This window comes from Cydia strobilella, chromosome 9 (genome assembly GCF_947568885.1).
Source record: "Cydia strobilella chromosome 9, ilCydStro3.1, whole genome shotgun sequence".
Classification (NCBI taxonomy): Eukaryota; Metazoa; Arthropoda; class Insecta; order Lepidoptera; family Tortricidae; genus Cydia; species Cydia strobilella.
In genome coordinates, this window is record NC_086049.1 from 14,598,075 (window position 1) to 14,619,974 (window position 21,900).

The window sequence follows — 21,900 nt, forward strand, 5'->3', positions numbered from 1 at the left end:
AGTCCAACTACCTAATCCCGCATACCAGAACAATTCATTAGCTCCATTAATTGTGTTTGTGCTAATGACAATTTTTTTGACCCATATAAAACACGGACAAGGTTACAATTAGAATTAAAAATACAAATTAATTTAGGCCATCTAAACAAGAATTCGTGACATCCGCAGAGGTTGGGTCATGTTATTGTGGTAGGACACGACACAAAATGTGTGGTCACGACAGGAATGTATGTTACAAAACATGGTCATTGACTCATTGTGTTCTAGTATTTATTATGCCTTAGCCACGAAAACTTCCGTAGGTTTTTATCAAGGTTGTTTTTCGGGCGGGTTGTCGTTTTATTTTTCCCTAACCCTCTCTCTAGCCCTCGGGTCCGGGTGCTTAGAAAAAAACGCACTAATAATGTAAGTAAGTAGCTGAATGACTCACCTCCGCCCACTCGTGCTTGGACTCGAAGATGTCCCGTTGCCTGAGGGTCTCATTGCTGTCTCCGATGTCTCTGCTCCACGCTGGGCAGAATTTGTCCGGCTGAAAATAAGATAAGATAAGATTTTGCTGGCCCATCCCCTGGAATAGGTGCGGGGTAAAAACCCATGCAGAGGGGCCTATGGAGTTCGACATTCTAACAACAACAGTAAGAACCCAATAAACTCGCATCAAGATTATTTTGACCACTTCGCCCGCTTAGCAACTTCTCTACTGAATGTACATATTATTTATATTTAGATTATTATCAGTAGGTACATTTTACCATAGTTATCTAGGCAAGAAATGTATCTAGGGTTAAAAAACTTTTTTAGTATAAGTTAATATGAGTCTTTCTAGTGGCATCAGAAAATAAACCGACTTTAAAGCCAATTTTCCCAAACATCCATATGTAGATATTGTCCACATGAAAGGTCCCCCTGTTTACTAAACGATTTTGACCCGTAGTGTCTCAATGAAGTGCATACCTTAAGCAGTTTCTCATCGTCTTCATGCGGCAAGTCGAGATCTTCGGGACGCGATCGGAACAGGCCCGCAGTGAAGGCGTGGAAGGATTCCGAGGAACGCTTGTCCTTCGCGAACTTGAACTGAAATTATAATCGTTGCTGATATAGGACACATCACCATTTATCATGACAGTCATGCCTTGAAAGGAATCTTGTGAAGGAAAACAAGCTCAGCAAATTAATCATTATCATCATGCCAAAATACGTCTACCGCTTCACATGGGCTATATGCGCCATAACGCCAACAAATATATACTCAATATTACCAAGAATAGGTAGGACATATGAAATCAAGATTACTTATAGGTAATTTACGCCTATTTGGCTCACGATGCGTTGGTTAACAGTAGTGCCTCACAGAGAACGGTCTCAACTTTTACGTTTTAGGCTCCACGACGGCCCTAATCAACTGGACTATATAAACTGTTAACGGTTGCCGAAGAACTCACCAAGTAATCGTGCTTGTTGTCAGTCAGAATTAAGACACGGATAGCGGGAAACCCAACTCTGTGCCAGCTTCTCAGTGTGCATGTAGCCATTGGTCGTGAGGTCGCCGGCGAACATCAGGTTCTGTAGTACAGCGGGAGACAGTACTCCGACACTTCGACCCTCATCATTAGTTTGTGAATGATAACAGTTGCTGAATAACTCACCAAGTAATCGTGTTTGTTATCAGTCAGAAGACTAGGATAGCGGCTAACCCAGCTCTGTACCAGCTCCTCAGTGTGCATGTAGCCGTTGGTCGTGAAGTCGTCGGCGAACATCAGGTTCTGTAGTACAGCAGGAGACAGTACTCCGACACTTCGACCCTCATCATCAGTAGTTTGTGATTTGTGAATGATAACAGTTGCTGAATAACTCACCAAGTAATCGTGTTTGTTATCAGTCAGAAGACTAGGATAGCGGCTAACCCAGCTCTGTGCCAGCTCCTCAGTGCGCATGTAGCCGTTGGTCGTGAGGTCCCCGGCGAACGTTAGGTTCTGCCGCGGGTTCCACGCCCAGCGAGCGAGCAGCGATTGGTCCCCGAGGCACATTCTGGGCTGAAACCAAGGTTGACATATAGCATTAGCGCAGCAAGTTTAACACGTCTCGCTGCGACTGGCTTGACTCCACGTGTCAAGTCGAACTTGATGTATGAAGTATCATGAGTTTTGACAAAATTTGCCAGGCGTGCAGGAACGCAAGATATTGGTCTATGAATTGAATTGCGATAAAGGATTTACCTACTAATATTTATATCCCGGTGGCTAGCAAGCAGTATAAATTGTAGAAATTGTTGAAAATTATAACTAGTTGTGTAGTTGCTGACGATTTAGACAAACTAGCACGTTTCCTTCTTGCGGTCTAGTGTCGTAACTCCTTAGAACAATTTCCATTTCGCTAAGATGAAAATAGTTCATAGAAAACGCCAATGAAAATAGTCACGTGACATTTCGTAGCATTGTCACCCAGTGCCTTCAGTTTTTCTGTTCGTTTGACGTTTGTCGATATTTGATTATCATTTTGGCTAGGCCCCCTGTAGTTTTAGATTTCGTTCCACCCCCCCCCCCATTAGAATATTGTAGTGTAGCCTAGACCTACCTCCTTGTTGTAGCCATTGTGGTAGTTCTTCACAACGTTGTCCCGGAAGGCTGTCAAGTGCTGCAGCTGCGACAGTTCATCCGTCTCTGGATTGGTAGCACCATGCCGGTTCAGCAGCCAGATAGCTTTCGCCTGGCATCCTGGGGACAACATTGTTGGGATACAAACGACATTGTTAAAGAAAAAATTAAATAGAATGTAATTTCCCGTGTCAGTCGAGATTGTGCCTCTAGAGGACACTAATCTGGAGAGAGGTATCGAGCTAAGGATGGATTGGAGAGAATATTTACATATATTCTTGTAAGTAGAGCCATGGGCTGTTATCCCAGAATCGCGGACCCAATCCCGCCCGAGACGGAATGTTGACTTTTTCGTCAGCTGACGGCTTTGCTAATAACTATTTAAATTAAAATAATTAGGTTTTTGGCAATAAATGGGTATTTCATCTGGGGGCCTAACAAAGATGCCAATTTTATCTGATCTCACCTATTACGAATATCACGCGTTGTTTCCCACAGTTCAATACTAGAACTCAGATCTCAAAACATTAGATACCTTTAACAAAATACCTACATACAGGTGTTCATAATATATTACAGATATAATTTAATTAAACTTCAGGTGGTGATATTTTATGTCTTTTTACTACTTACAGGCGTTTAATATTCAGGTTAAGTTCAAAATCACGACCGGTCTGGCCTTGGGTAGAGTGACCCTGCCTGTGAAGCCGATGGTCCTGGGTTCGAATCCCAGTAAGGGCATTTATTTGTGCTATGAACACAAATATTTGTTCCCGAGTCATGGGTGTTTTCTATGTATATAAGAATGTATTTATCTACATAAGTATGTATATCGTCGCCTAGCACCCATAGTACAAGCTTTGCTTAGTTTTGGGCTAGGTTGATCTGTGTAAGTGTGTAAGATGTCCCCTAATATTTACTTATTTATTTAAAATGATAATGTTCTGCTCGTAAGTAGGTATGCTCTGTTATTTTCATACGCCGACTCACCGTTTAGATGACGCCAGTTTATTTGTTTGAGAAACAAACACACGTACAAGCTGTCAGGTTATTTCACGAATTAAAATGCTTGTAGGTACCTAATCATAATTAAATCTGAGCACCAACCTAAAAATGTATTCCGGACCACTTAAAAAACCTTAACAATATAAAGTTACTATCTTAATATATATTATCTTTATATATGGTTCTAAATATATATTTTTTAAAGATCAATTTCGCCAGTTACACACAACCTGTACCTAAGACATAATTGTCACTTTGTAAAATTTATATTTAAAATTATATTCACATACGATAACGTGGTTCTTTAGTTCTTTATATCTGATGTGGCGTTCAAAAATATATTAAACAATGTAGAAGGTTCACAGTAATATGTACTGGATCACGCACCTAAACCTACTTAGTTCATTAAAACAATCGCTAATAGTGACAAACGGACAGTTAGACACATAGGTGATCCGTATTTGCCAACTTCGATTAACAATTAAAATGTTCAAGATTGCTCTGATCATAGTAAGTGCTATATGTGTAGTAGTTAATCCAAACATAACACGTGTAAAAAGCAACTCTATGCATAAAAGTGCCAGTCCGCCAGTGCCATCTTTCTTCCGGCTAGCTTTGACCACGCAACAGACAACACGGCGGTTTAAAGAATCAGAAGAGCGGGCACTGCCTTCAATGAAAACTGTAAGAAAATTATTCTCGTACCTGCATGGACCTATGGTGGTACTCTATCCCTCTGAGCGAGACCAGCAAAGACGAGATTACTATGATGAGTATGACAGTAATAATCAAACAGCAGACTATATGTATACCAGTTATCTTAGGCAGTTGATAGATAAGTTATGCGGAGATTTTCTAGTCGAACGTGGTTGAGTTTTTGGACTAAAACTTATTTTTTTATTTGTTTATTAGCCTACTTTGGTGTCACACTGCTGGGCAAAGTCCTCCCCTCGTTTTCTCCACTCGTCCCTGTCATCGGCTTAACGTGTCTGTCGCATGCACCCGGAAAGGTGGGCCAAAATAGTTACTGAGTGAGACGGTGAGACCCACGGAACACCATAAGAAAAGTGGTAAGGTGGTGGGACGACTTGAACGCATTTTACCCCAAATGGTGGGAAAACTAGTTTATGTACCTATATACTTGTAAAACTCAGGGTGTAGGAGCTGAGGTCTGAGATCTTGGATCTTGATTGAGACAAACGAAGCTGATGAAAATAATGTATTTCTTCCAGAACACAGGATACAATCTCGTTACAGTTGTGTGCTTAATACAGAATAGCAGTATGTAGGTACGGAGATACAGTATTGTTCTTACGTATGCGGTATGAGCGATACCTTGCGCGTGCGACGGTTGTCGAGAGCAGAAGAAGAAAGATACAAATTGGAAAATAGCCATCTAGATGTCTAAGTTGGTACTGTTGGTAGAGGTTTTACGCGCGGCCAATCAGGGTGACTTCTGTAGGAAGCTAGGGCCTAATTGTTCACTGGAAGAGGGCTCTCATAGGGAAGTTCGCATTTATTATATTTCTGTTGTAACCGTACTGTTTCGTACATTAAAGTGTTTATTACTTGTTCACTAATTTACATTCTTACTTACCTACTTAACATATCTAATCACAAATCAGCCTTATGATGCCTTCAACCGGGCCGTAGCTAACCATAATAATTTAACTTTTTCCATAACTATTAAATTAAAAATTAAATAAACCCCTACGCTATATGCATCATTTTGGAAAAGAGCTAAGCTATGAACCACCGCAAGGATTTTTTGTTGATAAAAATCGATCCAGCAGTTTGAAGAGTATTAATTAGTTCTTCCAAAATGATGTAAGGCATTTTTGTGCGTTAGGGATTTATTTTTTAATTTAATAGTTATGGAATAAATGGAAACACATCAATGTCCATAAAGATATATAATAAACTACCACACAATATAAAGGAAGAAAAGACAGAACACCTATTTGTAAGAAAATTAAAAGAAACCCTTATTAACAAGAGCTATTACACTGTCGACGAATATTTAAATGATAAGTTTTAAGATGTAATAAGATTACAATTTAACATTTTTATTTGTAGGTATTAGGTATAAGTTAGGTTAAGTAATATTGCTATGCCCTTGCAGGGCTCATGTTTGAAACCACTCATTTGTTATTTGATACCCATATGTACGTACAACATGAATGCAAATAAAGAACTTGAACTTGAACTACACTGTGAGGGACCACATATCCCGAGAGATGGCGCTGGCATCGAAATAGAGCACGTTTAGCGAACGTTTGGTCGACGTAGATTCCTTAAGTTAGCTGGCTTATTTTTTATTCGACATCTCTCTTCCACGGATCAAACGAGTGTTGACGGTTCCCGGCTCACTAATTTCGATCCTGCCTTACTACTAAGTGACCATCGGTGGTCGGCAGTTATTAATTATGAGTGTATATATGCCTGTAGATATAAATGAGAACTTACTGGAATTTACACAGTGTCTTGGAGAAATTTGTGCCATAGTGGAGACAGCGGACGTAGAATCTGTGATAATCTTGGGTGACTTTAATGCACATCCTAGCGAGAACTTTGGTAAGGAACTTTTAAATTTTTGTTTAGAGAACGGTTTATCGTGTGCTGATATTGTTAAGTTAGGTTTACACTCTGATAGTTACACTTATCTTAGTGAGGCCCACGGGTCTAGACGTTGGTTAGATCATTGTTTAGTATCAGAGTTAGTGTTGAAATCTGTTGTGAATATCAAAATAAATAATGATGTATTTTGGTCCGATCATTTTCCGATGGAGTTGGAAATTAACATAAACATAGTGAGATGTAAAGTAAGTTTGAGTAATAGACCGCGAAATTATGTAATATGGGGTGAGAGGAGTTCAGAACAGGTGGGTGAGTATCACGACGCCTGTAACAACAGGTTGCGTGATATCGACCTTCCTGAGGAGCTCAGAGAGTGTTGTGACAGGACCTGTGACAATGTGGGACATCATGTGGTTATAAACCAAATGTATAATAGAATAGTAGGTATTTTAGTTGAGGCGTCTGTATTGAGCTCTAAAAAGTCTGTAAAGCGGAAAGGAGGATATATTACAGGATGGAACAAACATGTGAGTGCGGTGCATAGGGAGGCAAGACTGAAATTTCTGGAGTGGGTAGCTAGTGGTAAACCTAGGTCTGGAAGTATATTCGATGACATGTGTGACAGTAGGCGCAGGTTTAAGTGTAGGTTAAAATGGTGCCAAACCCACCAGGACCAAATTAAAATGGATGTGTTGGCCTCCCATCGCGCAAAGGGTGATTTTAGGTCCTTCTGGAAGCACACTAATTCCCTTAATGTAAGACCGAGCTTGCCAGTTAGTGTAAATGGATGTAATGAGCCAGCGGAGATAGCACGGTTATTTAAAGATAAATTCAAGGTGGAATCACCTCTGGGTTCCACAGTACAGTCATGCAATCCTGAGTTCGGTGCTGAGTTCACCGTGTTCACATGTAAGGAAGTGTCTGAGGTGATCCGTCACATGACGCGAGGAAAGTCACCGGGGCACGATGGGCTCAGTATTGAGCATCTGCAGGCCGCTGGAGTACACTTACCCAGAGTGCTAACAATGCTGTTTTCGCTGTGTATTTCTCATGCATATTTGCCCGAAGAAATGTTGAGAACAATTGTCGTGCCGATAATTAAAAATAAAACCGGGGACCTGTCAGACGCAGGTAACTATAGGCCCATCTCATTGGCTACAATAACAGCTAAAGTACTTGATGGTGTGCTGGACTTGCGACTTGGTAGATATCTAAAGTTACATGATGGGCAGTTTGGTTTTAGAGCAGGATTATCTACTGAGGCCGCCATTTTAAGTCTAAAGCACACCGTCAAGTATTACACAGAGAGGAACACGCCTGTATATGCGTGCTTCCTCGACCTGTCTAAAGCCTTTGACATGGTGTCATATGGTGTCCTGTGGGATAAACTAGCTTCAAACAGGGTCCCACGTGAAATAATAGATATTTTTAAATATTGGTACGGCAACCAGACCAATACGGTTAGATGGGGGGTAGCACAGTCGGAAGCATATAGGTTGGAATGCGGAGTGAGGCAGGGGGGCTTAACCTCACCGAAGCTTTTCAACTTATATGTTAACGGACTGATAGAGGAGCTCAGCAGAATGCCGGTGGGGTGTTATGTCGACGGCGTTAGCGTGAACAACATAAGCTACGCCGACGATATGGTGCTGCTGTCCCCCTCTGTCAGTGCACTCAGGAAAATGCTGAGTGTCTGTGAGGCCTACGCCGAAACTCACGGTCTTGTATACAACTCCAAAAAGAGCGAAGTCTTAGTCTTCAGGTCAAAGAAAATGAACCCTAAGCATGTGCCTTCTATAGCTTTGAATGGTAATGATCTACGAAGGGTGTCACAGTTTAAATATCTCGGGCACTATCTGACAGAAGACCTCAAAGACGATCTCGATTTGGAGAGGGAACGAAGAGCATTAGCGGTCAGAAGCAATATGTTGGCTCGTAGGTTTACCCGTTGTTCAAAACAAGTTAAAATCACCCTTTTTAAGGCGTTCTGCCAAGTATTTTACACGGGTAGCCTATGGGTCAACTACACGCTGAAAGCCTATAATGCTCTCCGTATCCAGTATAATGATGCCTTCAGAATCCTGTTGAGGTTGCCACGGTTCTGTAGCGCGTCAGGAATGTTTGCCGAGGCGCGTACCGACGACTTTTATGCGATCAGGCGAAAGCGGGTCGCATCTATCCTAAATCGCATCCGACGCAGCGACAACGGGATACTGAAGGTCATCGCCGATAGACCTGATAGTTCCATCCTGTGTGCATGGGTCAAAACCATTAAGTAGGCATATATCGACATTTGTTATGCGTGTATCTGTTGCTCTTTTGACATGAAATCATTATTTATATGAATTTAAATTAAGAGAAAATGGTAAATTTTTGACATTCTAATTATTATTCTAGTCTATATTATTTTGAATCTGACATATTAATTATTTAAATTTATTGGATTTTGATTTTATTGTTAAAAGTTTTGTTTTTATTTTTAATGTATTTACTAACACATAGGTATAACGATGGTACTAACAATATTGTATGGAATTTTAAATGTTCTGAAATAAAGATATTTTATTTTTATTTTATTTTATTTTTTAAGTGATGCGAACGGTCTCCCGAACCATCACCTTGGTAATTGGCGAAGTGTACCTACGCTGTACCATAATTAATTTTTCAAATATAAAGTGTCTTTCACCTTCGCCGTTTCACTCTCAACCCGTCGCTTAAACCTCCTGGTTACACTATGTATATTCAATTGGTAACATATTTTCAGTACGAGCAAATCTTACATTTATAGAATGATTCACATGTAGGTAACGAGGTATATGCTTATACATATATTCCAACTTAAATGGTATTTACGATGTTAGGTAAGGTGGGTTTTTCATAAGTCGCCCGTAATGCTTCGGCATACGCATGATTTTTTGTCTTATCCCTTATGAAAAACCCATTCAATCTTACTTGTAACGTGGGTCGTGGGTCTAATTAAGCCGTACCTCTTCTTACGAAATAGGGTAAGTACATATTTACATAGGCACTACCTATGTACCTACCATACTCGAAGGTGCTACTAACGGTGTAAATGTAATGTAATGTTAGTCAAATACATATATTTATACATCATTGACACACCTTTATTTACCTACCGAGCTACCTTCTTTCAAGGCAAGGCCTAATAAGATTTCAAAACGACGGTACGACTTAGGTATTTGCAAATATATTTACGTCGGAGAACGGCTGAATTGTGCCATCTATCGCCTTTAAGAGGCGTTTTATCACGCAATCTTTGACAAATAGAGCAAACTAGGGTGTTACAGTACACCTGAGTGGCATTCGACGCAGTTCCGCCAAGGCGCCATAGAGTGCTCTATCAAAAACAAATGATATCCAGAACAATTGAAGTTATGCTGTCAATCAATCTTCAGATGAGAGCGAACGGGAGAAGATGACGCTGGTGGCGGTTCCTGGGTCTAATCCACTGGTTTTCTTTGGATAAGAAATGTAACGTGTGCTGTGATTAGTAAACAGTCTTGTGCAGTAAAGACTGAGTTGAATATCGTATTTAATTGAAAGCCCTCGTCACCCACAATTGAAGCTTCTGATGTGCTTCCGATAGTATGACACGCCTACGATTACCGACATATATTTTATATGTATTTTATGTACCTAATTAATACTCGCTCATATCTTATGATTATTAGAAAAAAGGTGTTTCATAAAAATATTACTATTTAGTTACCTAACGTACCTTGCCTTAAGGTACTTTTTGCCTTATAAAGTAAATGTATATTTTGCCCGTTAATTAATTCGTACCCGTAAAACTTGTCAATTGCACTCCCATAGCGTATTAATTATCTACATAAAAATTGCTGTGATTGCATATTTGCAGAAACTTTCACATTTGATAATAGTAAAACCTTTTTTCATTGTCCAAAATTTTGACACGTCTCGTATGCATCTCTAAAGCAAATCGATAGAGTTAGGGGTAGAAACCATACCTACTCTCGTTGGCCTTTGTCTCTAGTTGCCGAGACTTCGTACACGCTGTCCATATGTGGCTTTCTCGCACTTAAACTATCGTGAGACATATTTCAAAATATTTATCAGTACGGTTTTTACTCACTATTATTCACACACACACTCGTGCCTGAGGATGGATTCCCAAAGAATCCGAAACATGTCGCCAAAAGCGACTAAAAATAATAGTGAGTAAAAACCGTACTGATAAATATGTGGCTTTCTATCAGAGAATGAGGGTCCTTATACTCCAACTCCATGTGTAAGAAACCTATCCATCAGAGAAATGTGGCTGATGGAAAGCCACATATGGGAGGGCAGCCACATTGTTACAGAACGTGACGCTGTAAATAGACCAAGACCAGAGACCAAGGCCTGTAGCGACAGCGTAAACGGTGTCGGAAAGTACTTACATATCCGGTGCCGGTATTGTAAGCTCGTAACTATCAGAAAAAAGCTCGTAAAACTTCACACCGCAGGAAATAAAACACTATTTCAAACAGATCGTAATACACATAACGTAACGTCCGCTCGTAATTAACCGGGTATAAATAGTAATAGTTCATGCAATCTGTCGGCCATAAATAAAGACTAAACGATGACCTCACGATCCGCGTTTGACAGTGTTAAATTGGACAATAGGTAGGTTTGTTCGAATTGATCGTCCTAGTCCCTAATGGGCGTTTGAAACGGCAGAGATTTAGGCATTTTTAGGTCGCGCTCTAGATTTGGGTATGAGCCAATAAGTTGGCATAGTAAAAATAATTGAGTTTTCTAACGATAGGTTTTAGCCAACGACTATCTATTTTTTATTGTCATTCAATGCTACACTAGACCACAGTTTGAAAAATATGAGGGTCCGCTGACTGAAGCATTATTTATCATAGGCCCTAAACTAATATAGTGTTCACGCCTTCACGTCTCTAGCTCGCGTCAGACGCGTCAGTCTACCCGCGCGCTCGGGTGCTAATGCTAAGATCTTAAATCGAAAACCGGTGTACTTAGATGATGACTTTACCAACAAATGTAAAATACTTACAAATAAGGAGGGCAGCACATGTTTAGTTATTTTAAGGCATCGCATTTAAGCCGGTGGGTAGGGAAATCAGTGAATTGTATATGGTCAAACATCTTGCGTACCCAAAGACGTAGCAAGTAGCAAACCTAATGCCTTAGGGTTAGGGTTCGGAAAAAGTTATGAGCTACATATTATACATACTTTACTCATAAAGTAAAGATATTGATATTGCCTTCGAACGCGATCTTTTCTTTTGCTTAAATTTGACCTATGTTTTAAAGCATTTGTTGCTGCATACCGGTTGAATCGCGTATAATTATTAGTAAAAGTACCTTTAAGATGTGATCTGATGTGAAATTGTGTTATTTTTTTAATCAATTAAGGCCGTAATCAACACGTTTATGACTGCCCTAGAAACATCTAAATCGATTTATAAACAACATTATTCTTAGACTCAGGGGCACTTTATGAGCTCACCCCCGCAGAGGGTGGCATTTCATCACGATGCACATCTGGGTCAAGCAAAAATATATGCGTACGACCTAGACCGATATCTACTCACCGAGATGAGCCTGTGTATCCTGTCAACTGGAAACAAAAGTCAGAATTGCCTTTTCAGAATCGGTTTCCTTTATTTATTTATTTTTAGAAATACGCTTTTATAAATGTCCCACACGTTAAAGTCATTCATAGGTACTACCTAGAGTAAGTCAAAGCGAATAAGCTATCTGCACCAAATTTCAATAAACACCGTGTGAAAGTGTATATATAAACGTCCCGATTTAATGCAAAGACTGAATATGATGAGTTAATGACGTTCCCACACTTTATCTTAGCAAATGACATGCAGAGCTAGAGGCAGACCAAAAGCTAAGTTGGCAGCAACAGACTGTGACATACAATTTCATAGAAGTTTGACGCATAAAATAACACTTGCACAGTCTGTGCTATCAAAATCGCTACCAACTTAGCTTGGTCTGACTCTAGCTCGGTCCGAGTCTACTTACTTTTTTTTTAAACAGGGCAAATGCACCCTATCGAGACTTCTAATCCCCCGATTTATCGCAATTTATGTTGTAGTTGTACGTAAGTAATTGTTCTTGAGATTTCTATGAGCTTTTCACTCTACCACAGTACTTATATAATGGTACACTAAAAATTTTCGTGATAACTCGCAACGCTTAGCCAAAATTAGTAGCCACTCCGCCATATTTTTTTTTTTTAATTTTGTTTACGGTTCCCAAATTTACATACTTAATTGTTGCCCTATTTGGAAATGCCGTAATTAGGTCCAACAACTTGACATTCTTTTAAAATCTCAACTTCAATCAATTCTTAATGTCCGTTTTTGTGATCAGGGATGGGCCCAAGCCTCTCTACCAATTAGATTTGGTGGTATTGGTACTTGGAAAATGCAGGATATGTAAGTTTTCGATTGTCGATTAGGCCCCAAGGCTATCCTATTGATGGTTTCATTTTAGAAAGAGCAGATTGTACCATTTGTACCCACACGTGGAGATGAACTCACGCCTATGTTTACCCGGCAAACAAAAACTGGGTCACAATGCTGTGTTCAGTACCTAGTGACGTTATTGAGGGGTGACACACGTCCACAATCGGAAAGCTTTTAGTATTTTTCCTATTACTCGTGTCACACATGTTATATCGCAAAATATTGTTTACTACGACAATAGTGTTGGACGTGTTTGTGCTTACTTAATACTAAGGCAATATTATTTCGTTCTTGACGCCGAAAGCTGCGTAAATCGTCATTCAGTCAGAAGGCAACGTTTCCATATACCGAAAATTGACGCTGTACCTACGCAGTGCGTCAGAGACCAAATTCTAAGGAAAATTATGAAGTTCCTACTTCGATTCAAAGCTCAGGTCAAAAAGAGGAAAATATACGTGATATGTATAGACGGAGGTAAACAAGAATAATGATAAACAAAAAAGTGCGAGTCGGACTCGCCCACCGAGGGTTCCGTACTTTTTAGTATTTGTTATTATAGCGGCAACAGAAATACATCATCTGTGAAAATTTCAACTGTCTAGCTATCACGGTTCATGAGATACTGGTGACAGACAGACAGACGGACAGTGGAGTCTTAGTAATAGTCCCGTTTTTATCCTCTGGGTACGGAACCCTAAAAACATCGTTTTATTATAGTTAAGTTCATTAAAGGCAGAGGTGCCTAAGAAATCTAAGCATGCACCACAGTTGGCAGAGCGGTGGGCATCCCAGACCCGCGACGCGACGAATTTTCCCAATTTTCCTTCATATCAAAATTTCTAACATAAGAACCCGTGAACTGTGTGTGTAGCCCGTCTCTATACTGTGCAATTAAAATATGCCAGCGTAAACCTATAACCCGGTTATATGGTGTACGCATGAGGAGCACGTTTCACCAAGGTTTACGATGCTATACGATGTACAATAATGAGTTGGGATGGCATCCAAACGACTCGCTGTCAAGAAAACTTTATTTAGTATAGTTAGGTAGTTGTTTCAAATCAGAAAGCCTTTTAATCCCATTCTATGGGCTTGCTCTATTAGAAGTGTTAAATAAGACGGGCTGAAACGGACAGATTATACTAAGCGCCACTTGCACCATCTCACTAACCCGGGGTTAAGCGGTTAAACCGTTAACCTAGTGTCAAATTGTACTGGTAACCATGGTACCTCCAGGTTTAACCGGTTAACCCCGTGTTAGTGAATGATGCAAGTTGCCCTTAAGTAGCTATTTAGACCTCTACCATGCATAAATAAAGCCTTACAGTAAAAATTAAACTACAATTAACTAAACTAAAACTACAATGGGCTAAATCTAAAATGGGCCCTCGTGGCATGGTGCCGAGGATGCTGGCAGCATTTCCTCGGTGGATCGCTATGCTCAAGCGTTGGGCGAGGAAGCTGCCAGCTCTATTATCCTGTGCTGTGCTGCCCCTGTGCTGCGGGGCTCCACGGACCAAGAGTCTCGACTCCAAATGCAACAAAGTTGTAGTTTGTGTCGAGGTCGAGACTCCCGTATTTGCGCTTTTTGAGGGCCTCGGCCGCCTCCGCTGCCGCGCCGGCTTTGTGTGTAGTGCCGTGGAGGTGGGACGGTGCTAGCGTATCAACACAAGTTGCGTCCCACACGAGCACACGTCCCATCTTCCACGGAATCAAAGACATCCCGTCTGGTCTCTTGCTATCGTCTCTGGCTATACCGGCAGGCTCCAGTATAGCCGGAACGTTACTTTGATGAATTAATTCCCATCAAGCTGGAAATCGTTTTAATACCTTCATTTGTGTCGTTTTCAAGCAAATCTCGTCCTTATGGGAAACGACAAAGACTTTAACTAGACTTCGACACATTTGGTCCTAAATGCGTGTAATATCGTATCGGACGAAATGCGCTGCGAGTCGTATCAAAAAAGGATCTCGCTTGCACACACGCGAGACTGCGAATTGTGTCAAGGTCGTATCATAAAAATATCAAAACCTTAACCTGACGCAGTCGGACAAAAATCTGCCTACCGCTTCCAGTTACATCAACACTCAGTGGGCCTTATGTATTTGTTGTTATTTGCAAGGTTAACGGATTGTCCCTTAACTGATGGAACACACCACACACCTAACTTTACTACAGATAAGGGCTTGCCGCGGCCGCTTTTGTTACGTATGCTTAGCTTAGCCTACTAACCGTTTTTATAGCCACGGAGCCATTATAAATCTGGATTAAAGGGTTGCTTAGGAAAATACAGGTTGTTCTGAAAATATGGTTCAAAATCATATTTTTATAACTTTGTCATTGTAAAGTTTGTTTTGCGACTTGAAATTCTAAGAAATTAGGTTACCTCTAGAGTTGCCAAAAATATTTAGTGACGGCTGATTAGTGTACATTATATGCGTTTACGTACGAGACGGGGTCCTATATAGATTTTTGCTTAACTATTTATGGTTGCGTTTTCACTAGTATCCTTAACTTTTGGGACCAGCAAAAACGGACAACTTACCTCTACTTATAATCTGCTGTACATTCAATCGGATATTAATTTATTTAATCTGTGTCCTCGCTTAATAATATCAACTAAAATAGTAGGTAGGTAGTGCGCGAAAGTCGGTGCACAGTTATCTTGGCCCTTCTATTCGTTACTATGAAGTTAGTATGATGATTGATGTTTGTACCTATCGTCAGTCTTTCCAGTATACGGTCCCATGAATTAAGATAAATCCTTATAATGAGTTATTGAAATGATTTAAAACACAAAAAAAAACATTTTTGATATTGTGTTTTTGCTGCATTTCTATAGATTTCAAGACCGATTCGATTTAGCTTAAACGATAGTGATAGCATAGGTAGGAAACAACCGTTTTCTAAACACATCCTGTATCTTTTATACTGCCGCGTTATGATGTGTATTAAAATTATTGCTGGAGCGACTCCACACGCGCGTTTGTCATACTATGTCCATCCATCATAATTTTTAATTGCTAATTACTATGTGTGTACACTCACATAAATGAAATTACTTACTTAAAAGTAAATGAACCAAAAACCTAAAATTACAGGAAAAAGTAGAAGTGTAGAAAAGTACGTGTCACTATGTAAAGAAATTTCCATGACCCTTTTTCAGTTCATGTTTTGTTTATAAATCAGAATTTGACCCAATTATTTTTCTGGCAAGTTATTGGTAGAATAGTTACAATAATGCATCACCTTATAGGCCAGGCATACTTTTTTTTTCCATATAGGCCTGTGGAATCCCGGGTGAAAAATTTGAAAATATTTTTAACTGAAGTGCCTACTGGTTTGCTATCAGTTGAAGATAGCTAAGTGGGCTATTTACAAGCTGAGATTGCAGCCTGCGGACAGGGCTGCGGTCGCCGGTCAGGCCTGCTTTATATGGCCTTGAATATAGCTATATCACCTATATTCAGAAGGGCAGCTGCCTTTTAGGCACCTTTCTGGCATTTTAATGCGAACAGGGCGTGTCATAAATGCGATGAGAGTAAACTGGTTTTTAGGGGATAGTCTGACATGACAAGTAGTCATCAACGCCTCTCCCTACTACGGGTATACTTCAAACATTTTCGATACCTGTAAGCCGATGGGAATCGAGTTAAACCTGACTAGGAATTTCACTGGAACTAATTTTTTCATACTATACTGAACTGTCACCCTACCCTATACATGCACAACAACAGCGCCCTCTTGACAATGATCATATTATATTACTGGTCAGGCTTTATATGAATTTGTAGTTACGTACACTGGGGGCTATTTGTTACAAATTGATTTCAAAATGAAATTAATGCACCACTTTTGCAACGCATCCCGTTCACACCTATATTACACACGAGCCAGATGCACTACGAATGATGTCAAAACTACTAAAATCAGATACCTAAATCAGTAAAGTTCGAATTCGAATAACCCAGCTTGTATGTTTACTAGACTAGACATAACTCGACAGTTCTAGTTTCCGTACCTATGAAAACTGTGCCAAATATCGCCCATTGTTGCACAGATGCGCTGCCAACATTCGAAATTGTAGACATTTGCCATACTTACCTTTGCACTAAAGAAGATTTATGAGCGTTAACTTACCTCGTCGTATCGATAATGCCTTTGGTAAATAAAAAAATTGTTTTACAATGGGATAAAGTTGTTTATCCGCTCGTGTTCATACTTATTAATGACAAGTGAAAAATTCCAATTATTGTGGCCTTGGTATATATAAATTTAAAAAAACGACGAAGCGCTTCGAGAAAAGATAGGTAGTGCCCTTGCGCTTCGCTTTGCTCGTCTTGTCGGGGCACAGATTAGAGATACGTAAAGTCGGTACCTATTAAGCGTGTCAATTAGGAAATTGTATAAGATCGATGGCAGGGCTACCTAAAAAGAGCTACCTAGCAACCGAATAACACGTACTTCCTAAAATAAATTTTCTTTAAAATAGAATATTTCTATCTTTTAATGTTTTGATTCTGTGAAAGTACCAAGAAAGTACCCATTGATTCATAGACATCGTTTAGCCGTTAATATTTCTCTGTGGAGACCGCGGGCCACGGGCTGCGCCAAGAAGGAGCGCCGTTCCACGACCGGCAGGCTGACATGACATGACAGATTGTCAAATCAAAATATCAACAAATACCTATGTTTATATGTGAAATTCAAGTAATATTTTTAAAATGTTGTACACAAGACGATTTTTTCGTATCCGATATCCGATGGAGCAATCAACGGATAACCAGACCGGTTTGTTGTAACCAGAGCCGGATGTCAATATGTGCTTTATAAGTGGAGTGCAGTTGTTCTTCCTAAGTTCCAAGCGTACTTACTTGAAGTCAAATCGTTGTGCTCGCCTGTGATCCTACATTTCTTTTATATCCTTTTTATTTTAATTGTATTAATTAAGTAGTTTTAGAGTAGGTACATATTTCATGTCCCTATCCGCAACCAATGCTGTTGCCCCTACTACGTCGTTGGATATAAATGTACGCTGCCCTCAATGTCCCCATCTCGGTTATTTCAAAGGTTCAAAAGGCTTAAACATCCACATCGGTAAAAAACACAAACCTCAGGTCTCATGTTCGGCCCCTGTTATATCCGTTCCTCCATCGGCACCTAACTCAACATTTTCATTCAAAGTTCTTCACGTTAATGTCGACGATAACTCTCATAAATCACTTACCGCTAAAATTAAGGAAAACTGCTCCCATGATTCTCACATTCATCACACTACTCGTGAATACACAATCAATCGAAATATATGTAAAATAGTAGAGAGCAAGGTAGCCGATGGTGACATCAGGGGAGCCGCTCGCATTATATTTTCTAACGACGTATTAGCACCTAATAGCACAGATACACTTTTAGGCCTAGCTAATAAACACCCACCTCCAGCAGCCAGCTCCATCCTGCCCGACCCTCCCCAACCCAGTGACTTACCACTTAAGGCTACAGCAGAAGACGTCCTAGGAGCCGTCATGTCGTTCCCGAATGGCTCAGCTGGCGGTCTAGACGGCCTCACGCCGCAGCATCTAAAGGACATGTTAAGTAGTGCCTGTAACGGAACGCGTGACGAGCTCCTTATACAGCTTACGTCACTCGTTAACCTTATGTTGCGAGGAGAAGTACCTGCGGACGTAATCGACATCCTCTATGGTGCCAACCTATGCGCCCTACAAAAAAAAGACGGCGGCATACGTCCAATCGCTGTTGGATCCACTTTTCGCCGTCTGACTGCGAAAATAGCCTGCCGTGCCATTCTTGAAAAACTAGGTAAATATTTTAGTCCTCTTCAACTGGGTTTTGGGTCCAAAAGCGGGTGCGAAGCCGCCGTTCACGCCGTGCGTACTTACGTGGAGCGTCAGGCGGGCGAGGTGCTGCTGAAGGTGGATGTAACAAATGCCTTCAATTCCGTAGACCGAGGCGCCCTGCTGACCCAAATCAAGGAAAAAATTCCAGAAACATTCAATTTTCTTTGGCAATGCTACAGTTTACCTACCAAACTTCTGTATAAATTCAATCTTTTGGCCTCCTCCGTTGGTTGTCAGCAGGGCGACCCCCTAGGCCCAGGCATTTTCAGCCTTGCCATTCAACCTATCATCAAAAATCTAAATTCTAAATTAAATATCTGGTACCTTGACGACGGAACCCTTGGAGGTGACGCTAAGACCGTTTTAGCCGATTTACAGAAACTAACATCTGACCTAAAAACTATTGGCTTAACTTTAAACTTTTCTAAATGCGAACTCTTTATCTCAAACTCATCTCCTGACTGCCAAAGTATAGCGGATGACTTTGCTCTGATAGCCCCCGGAATCAAAGTTACTAGCGAAACTGAGCTTCACCTCCTCGGCTGCCCGATTTTAGATCAATCTTTCGACCAATATGTCAATGACAAAATTCTAAATTTCAGATCTGTTTCGGAACGTCTTTTAGAAATCAATATGCATACCGCCTATTCCATCATTCGACACTGCCTTTTTGTACCCAAATTCACCTACGTTCTCCGCTGCAGCCACCTCTGGAATATTACTTAATATTACTTAATATTACTTAATATTAATACTCCTAAAACTAGATTCGCTAATTGAGGACACTTTGGCATCAGTCCTCAACATACGTTTCGAAGAAAAGTCCTGGACCCAGGCTACTCTACCGGTTCGGCACGGTGGCCTGGGCATCCGCAAAATTTCTAGTGTTTCGCTGCCAGCCTTCTTGTCCTCGGTGCATAGTTCTCAAAATTTAATTTCGAGCATTTTAACCCCTTCTCTCGGGGCCATAGAGGCAGCACATTGCACCGAGGCCAAGAATGTTTGGTCACTAACCTGTGGCAACACAGACCCACCTGTCAATCCCTGCTCGCAGAGGCAATGGGACGAGCCGATCTGCCGTCTAGTACGGAATAATCTTGTTGATACGTCAACTGGTACGTCAGATCGAGCTCGTCTTCTTGCCACTGCAGAGTGGGAGTCGGGTCTGTGGTTGCAAGCTCTACCCTCACCATCCATAGGCACCCTAATAGACAATTCCACATTTCGACTGGCGACCTGTTTGCGTTTAGGGACTATAACTAACGTCCCCCATCGCTGCCGCTGTGGTGCCATGGTGGACAGCCATGGGCATCATGGACTTTCTTGTGGCAGAAGCGCCGGCCGCATACCCCGACACGCCAGCATCAACGATGTCATCCGAAGGGCCTTTGTCAGTGTCAAAGTTCCAGCCATTCTCGAGCCCGTTGGTTTGGCAAGGGACGATGGCAAGAGGCCCGACGGTATGACTCTGGTGCCTTGGAGGTTGGGACGGCCTCTAGTTTGGGATGCCACGTGCGTTGACACCCTCGCGCCGTCCCACCTTCCGGGCACCAGCAGTGATGCTGGTCGTGCCGCGTCCACGGCAGAAGACTTCAAACGCCGCAAATACGCCACCCTAGGCAGTAGTTACATTTTTGAGGCGTTTGGGGTCGAAACGCTGGGGCCGTGGGGACCAAGCGCGCGTCGGCTCTACAAGGACCTAGCGTCGCGCCTTATAGACGCCACAGGTGACCAGAGGGCTGGCCAGTATTTTGCCCAAAGGATAAGCATTGCCATTCAACGTGGCAATGCGGCCAGTCTTCTGGGCACACTGCCCATTGGCAGTGACTTGGGGGACGTTTTTTATTTATAAAGCCTTACTTTTAAGTTTATTTGTAGTTTTAAATATTATTATTTTGATTTTTAAATAAATATTGTAGTTATACATTATTAAATTAATTTAAACTGTTTATATTTTCTTATTATTAAAGGTATAATACAATAATAGTTGGTCAATGGCAGGGATCAAAATTTAATTTCCCCTAAAAATATAAAAAAAACAACACCTACCTACTTACCTACGTACGACTGATGCTTAACATACAACAACATTATCATCAGATTAATTAATGTTCGCGACAGTTAGAATGTAAAATGACAAAAGTAATAACATAAAGCCTGCATTTTTAAACACAGCTAATTTTACTCGTCTGGCCACGGAAAATCTGCCGTAATGATTAGGCATATAAATATTTATATCGCATCAAGTAACTCATAGGGCTTACGCCCTTCGTAACAAGGGTCATATTTCCAGTGATATCACAACCGGAATTATCTGCTGGAATTGTGCCAAATGTGCCAATAGCAGATTTTTCATCGTTTAATAAATACTGTTTAAAATAGCATGGTGATGTCTCATGGGCTCATTATGGAGTTATAGGAGATCACATGTTGATATTATTAGTTATTTTTATTTTAGTTAGATATTTATATGTTGACTAACCCATAACATAATAAATATGTGGCGTTTCATGCCTAAAGGGTCCTTATGCTCCATGTGCATAAGGACCCTTCTCTGGTGGAAAGCCACATATTTATGTTTATTGGCCCATCTACATTTTACAGGACTTCCTTTCCTAATCAAAATATGCGACATTCTGTATAAAAAGAGACGTTCTAAGGATACTGCGTAAGCTGCGTTTACATAAATGTGAAGTTTTGCGAGGTAGGCAAGCGCCGATCGACCTAAGATCGTATTTTGCGGAAAGAGAGAAAAACATTGGGACAAGACAAGGGCCTGACAGCCTGACACTCTTTGATAGAGAAAGATAGTCTTATTGTGATTCCTATAAGAGGAAAGAGAAAATAATGCCATGCTTTGTCAGCAGTTTTGCCGTGTTTTGGGTTGCATCATAGGTAGGAGGCGATGGCGAAACGCCGAAATTTATACGAGTGAAAGAGAAAAAATCCTATGCTGCCCAAATTTTATATGAATATTCTTTCTTTTACCCCCGGTCGCTCGGTGGCTCGTCTATAACTACTAACTTGTGTATACTATGTCTATAGGATAAGATAAACACTTTTCCCCTCACAAGCTCGGAAAGTTGTCTTTTATCCTTCAATACAAGCGGGGAAAAACGCGTTTTATCCACTAGTGGGGAAAGTAATTTGACCTTGGATGGAGCGTGTTTAAGTAGCTTGACAGATAACAAAACGTAAATCGTTTATGATAATGATTCGTTCGATATTAATTATCATTAAATAAATGGTTTGAGAATCTAATGAAAAATACCAAATTTAGCTTTATTTAATGATTTTAAGTCATAAACCTTAAAATTCCATAAGAAACGTGTGTTTTTTTATAATGATGTTAAATATAATTCTGAACGCACAAGTTGAGTCGATGCAAT

At 40.6% G+C, this 21,900-nt stretch overlaps 1 protein-coding gene across 1 annotated transcript in view; it reads right to left on the minus strand.

Moving 5' to 3' along the window:
* Positions 1-21,900, minus strand: part of LOC134744398 (multiple inositol polyphosphate phosphatase 1-like) — a 35,713-nt gene that overhangs the window by 8,404 nt on the left and 5,409 nt on the right. The window contains exons 3-6 of the mRNA XM_063678202.1: positions 2,575-2,714; positions 1,857-2,033; positions 955-1,074; positions 431-529 (exon numbers count right to left, since the gene is read on the minus strand). Coding sequence (XP_063534272.1) covers positions 431-529; positions 955-1,074; positions 1,857-2,033; positions 2,575-2,714 — 536 coding nt within the window. The remainder of the gene's footprint in view (positions 1-430; positions 530-954; positions 1,075-1,856; positions 2,034-2,574; positions 2,715-21,900) is intronic.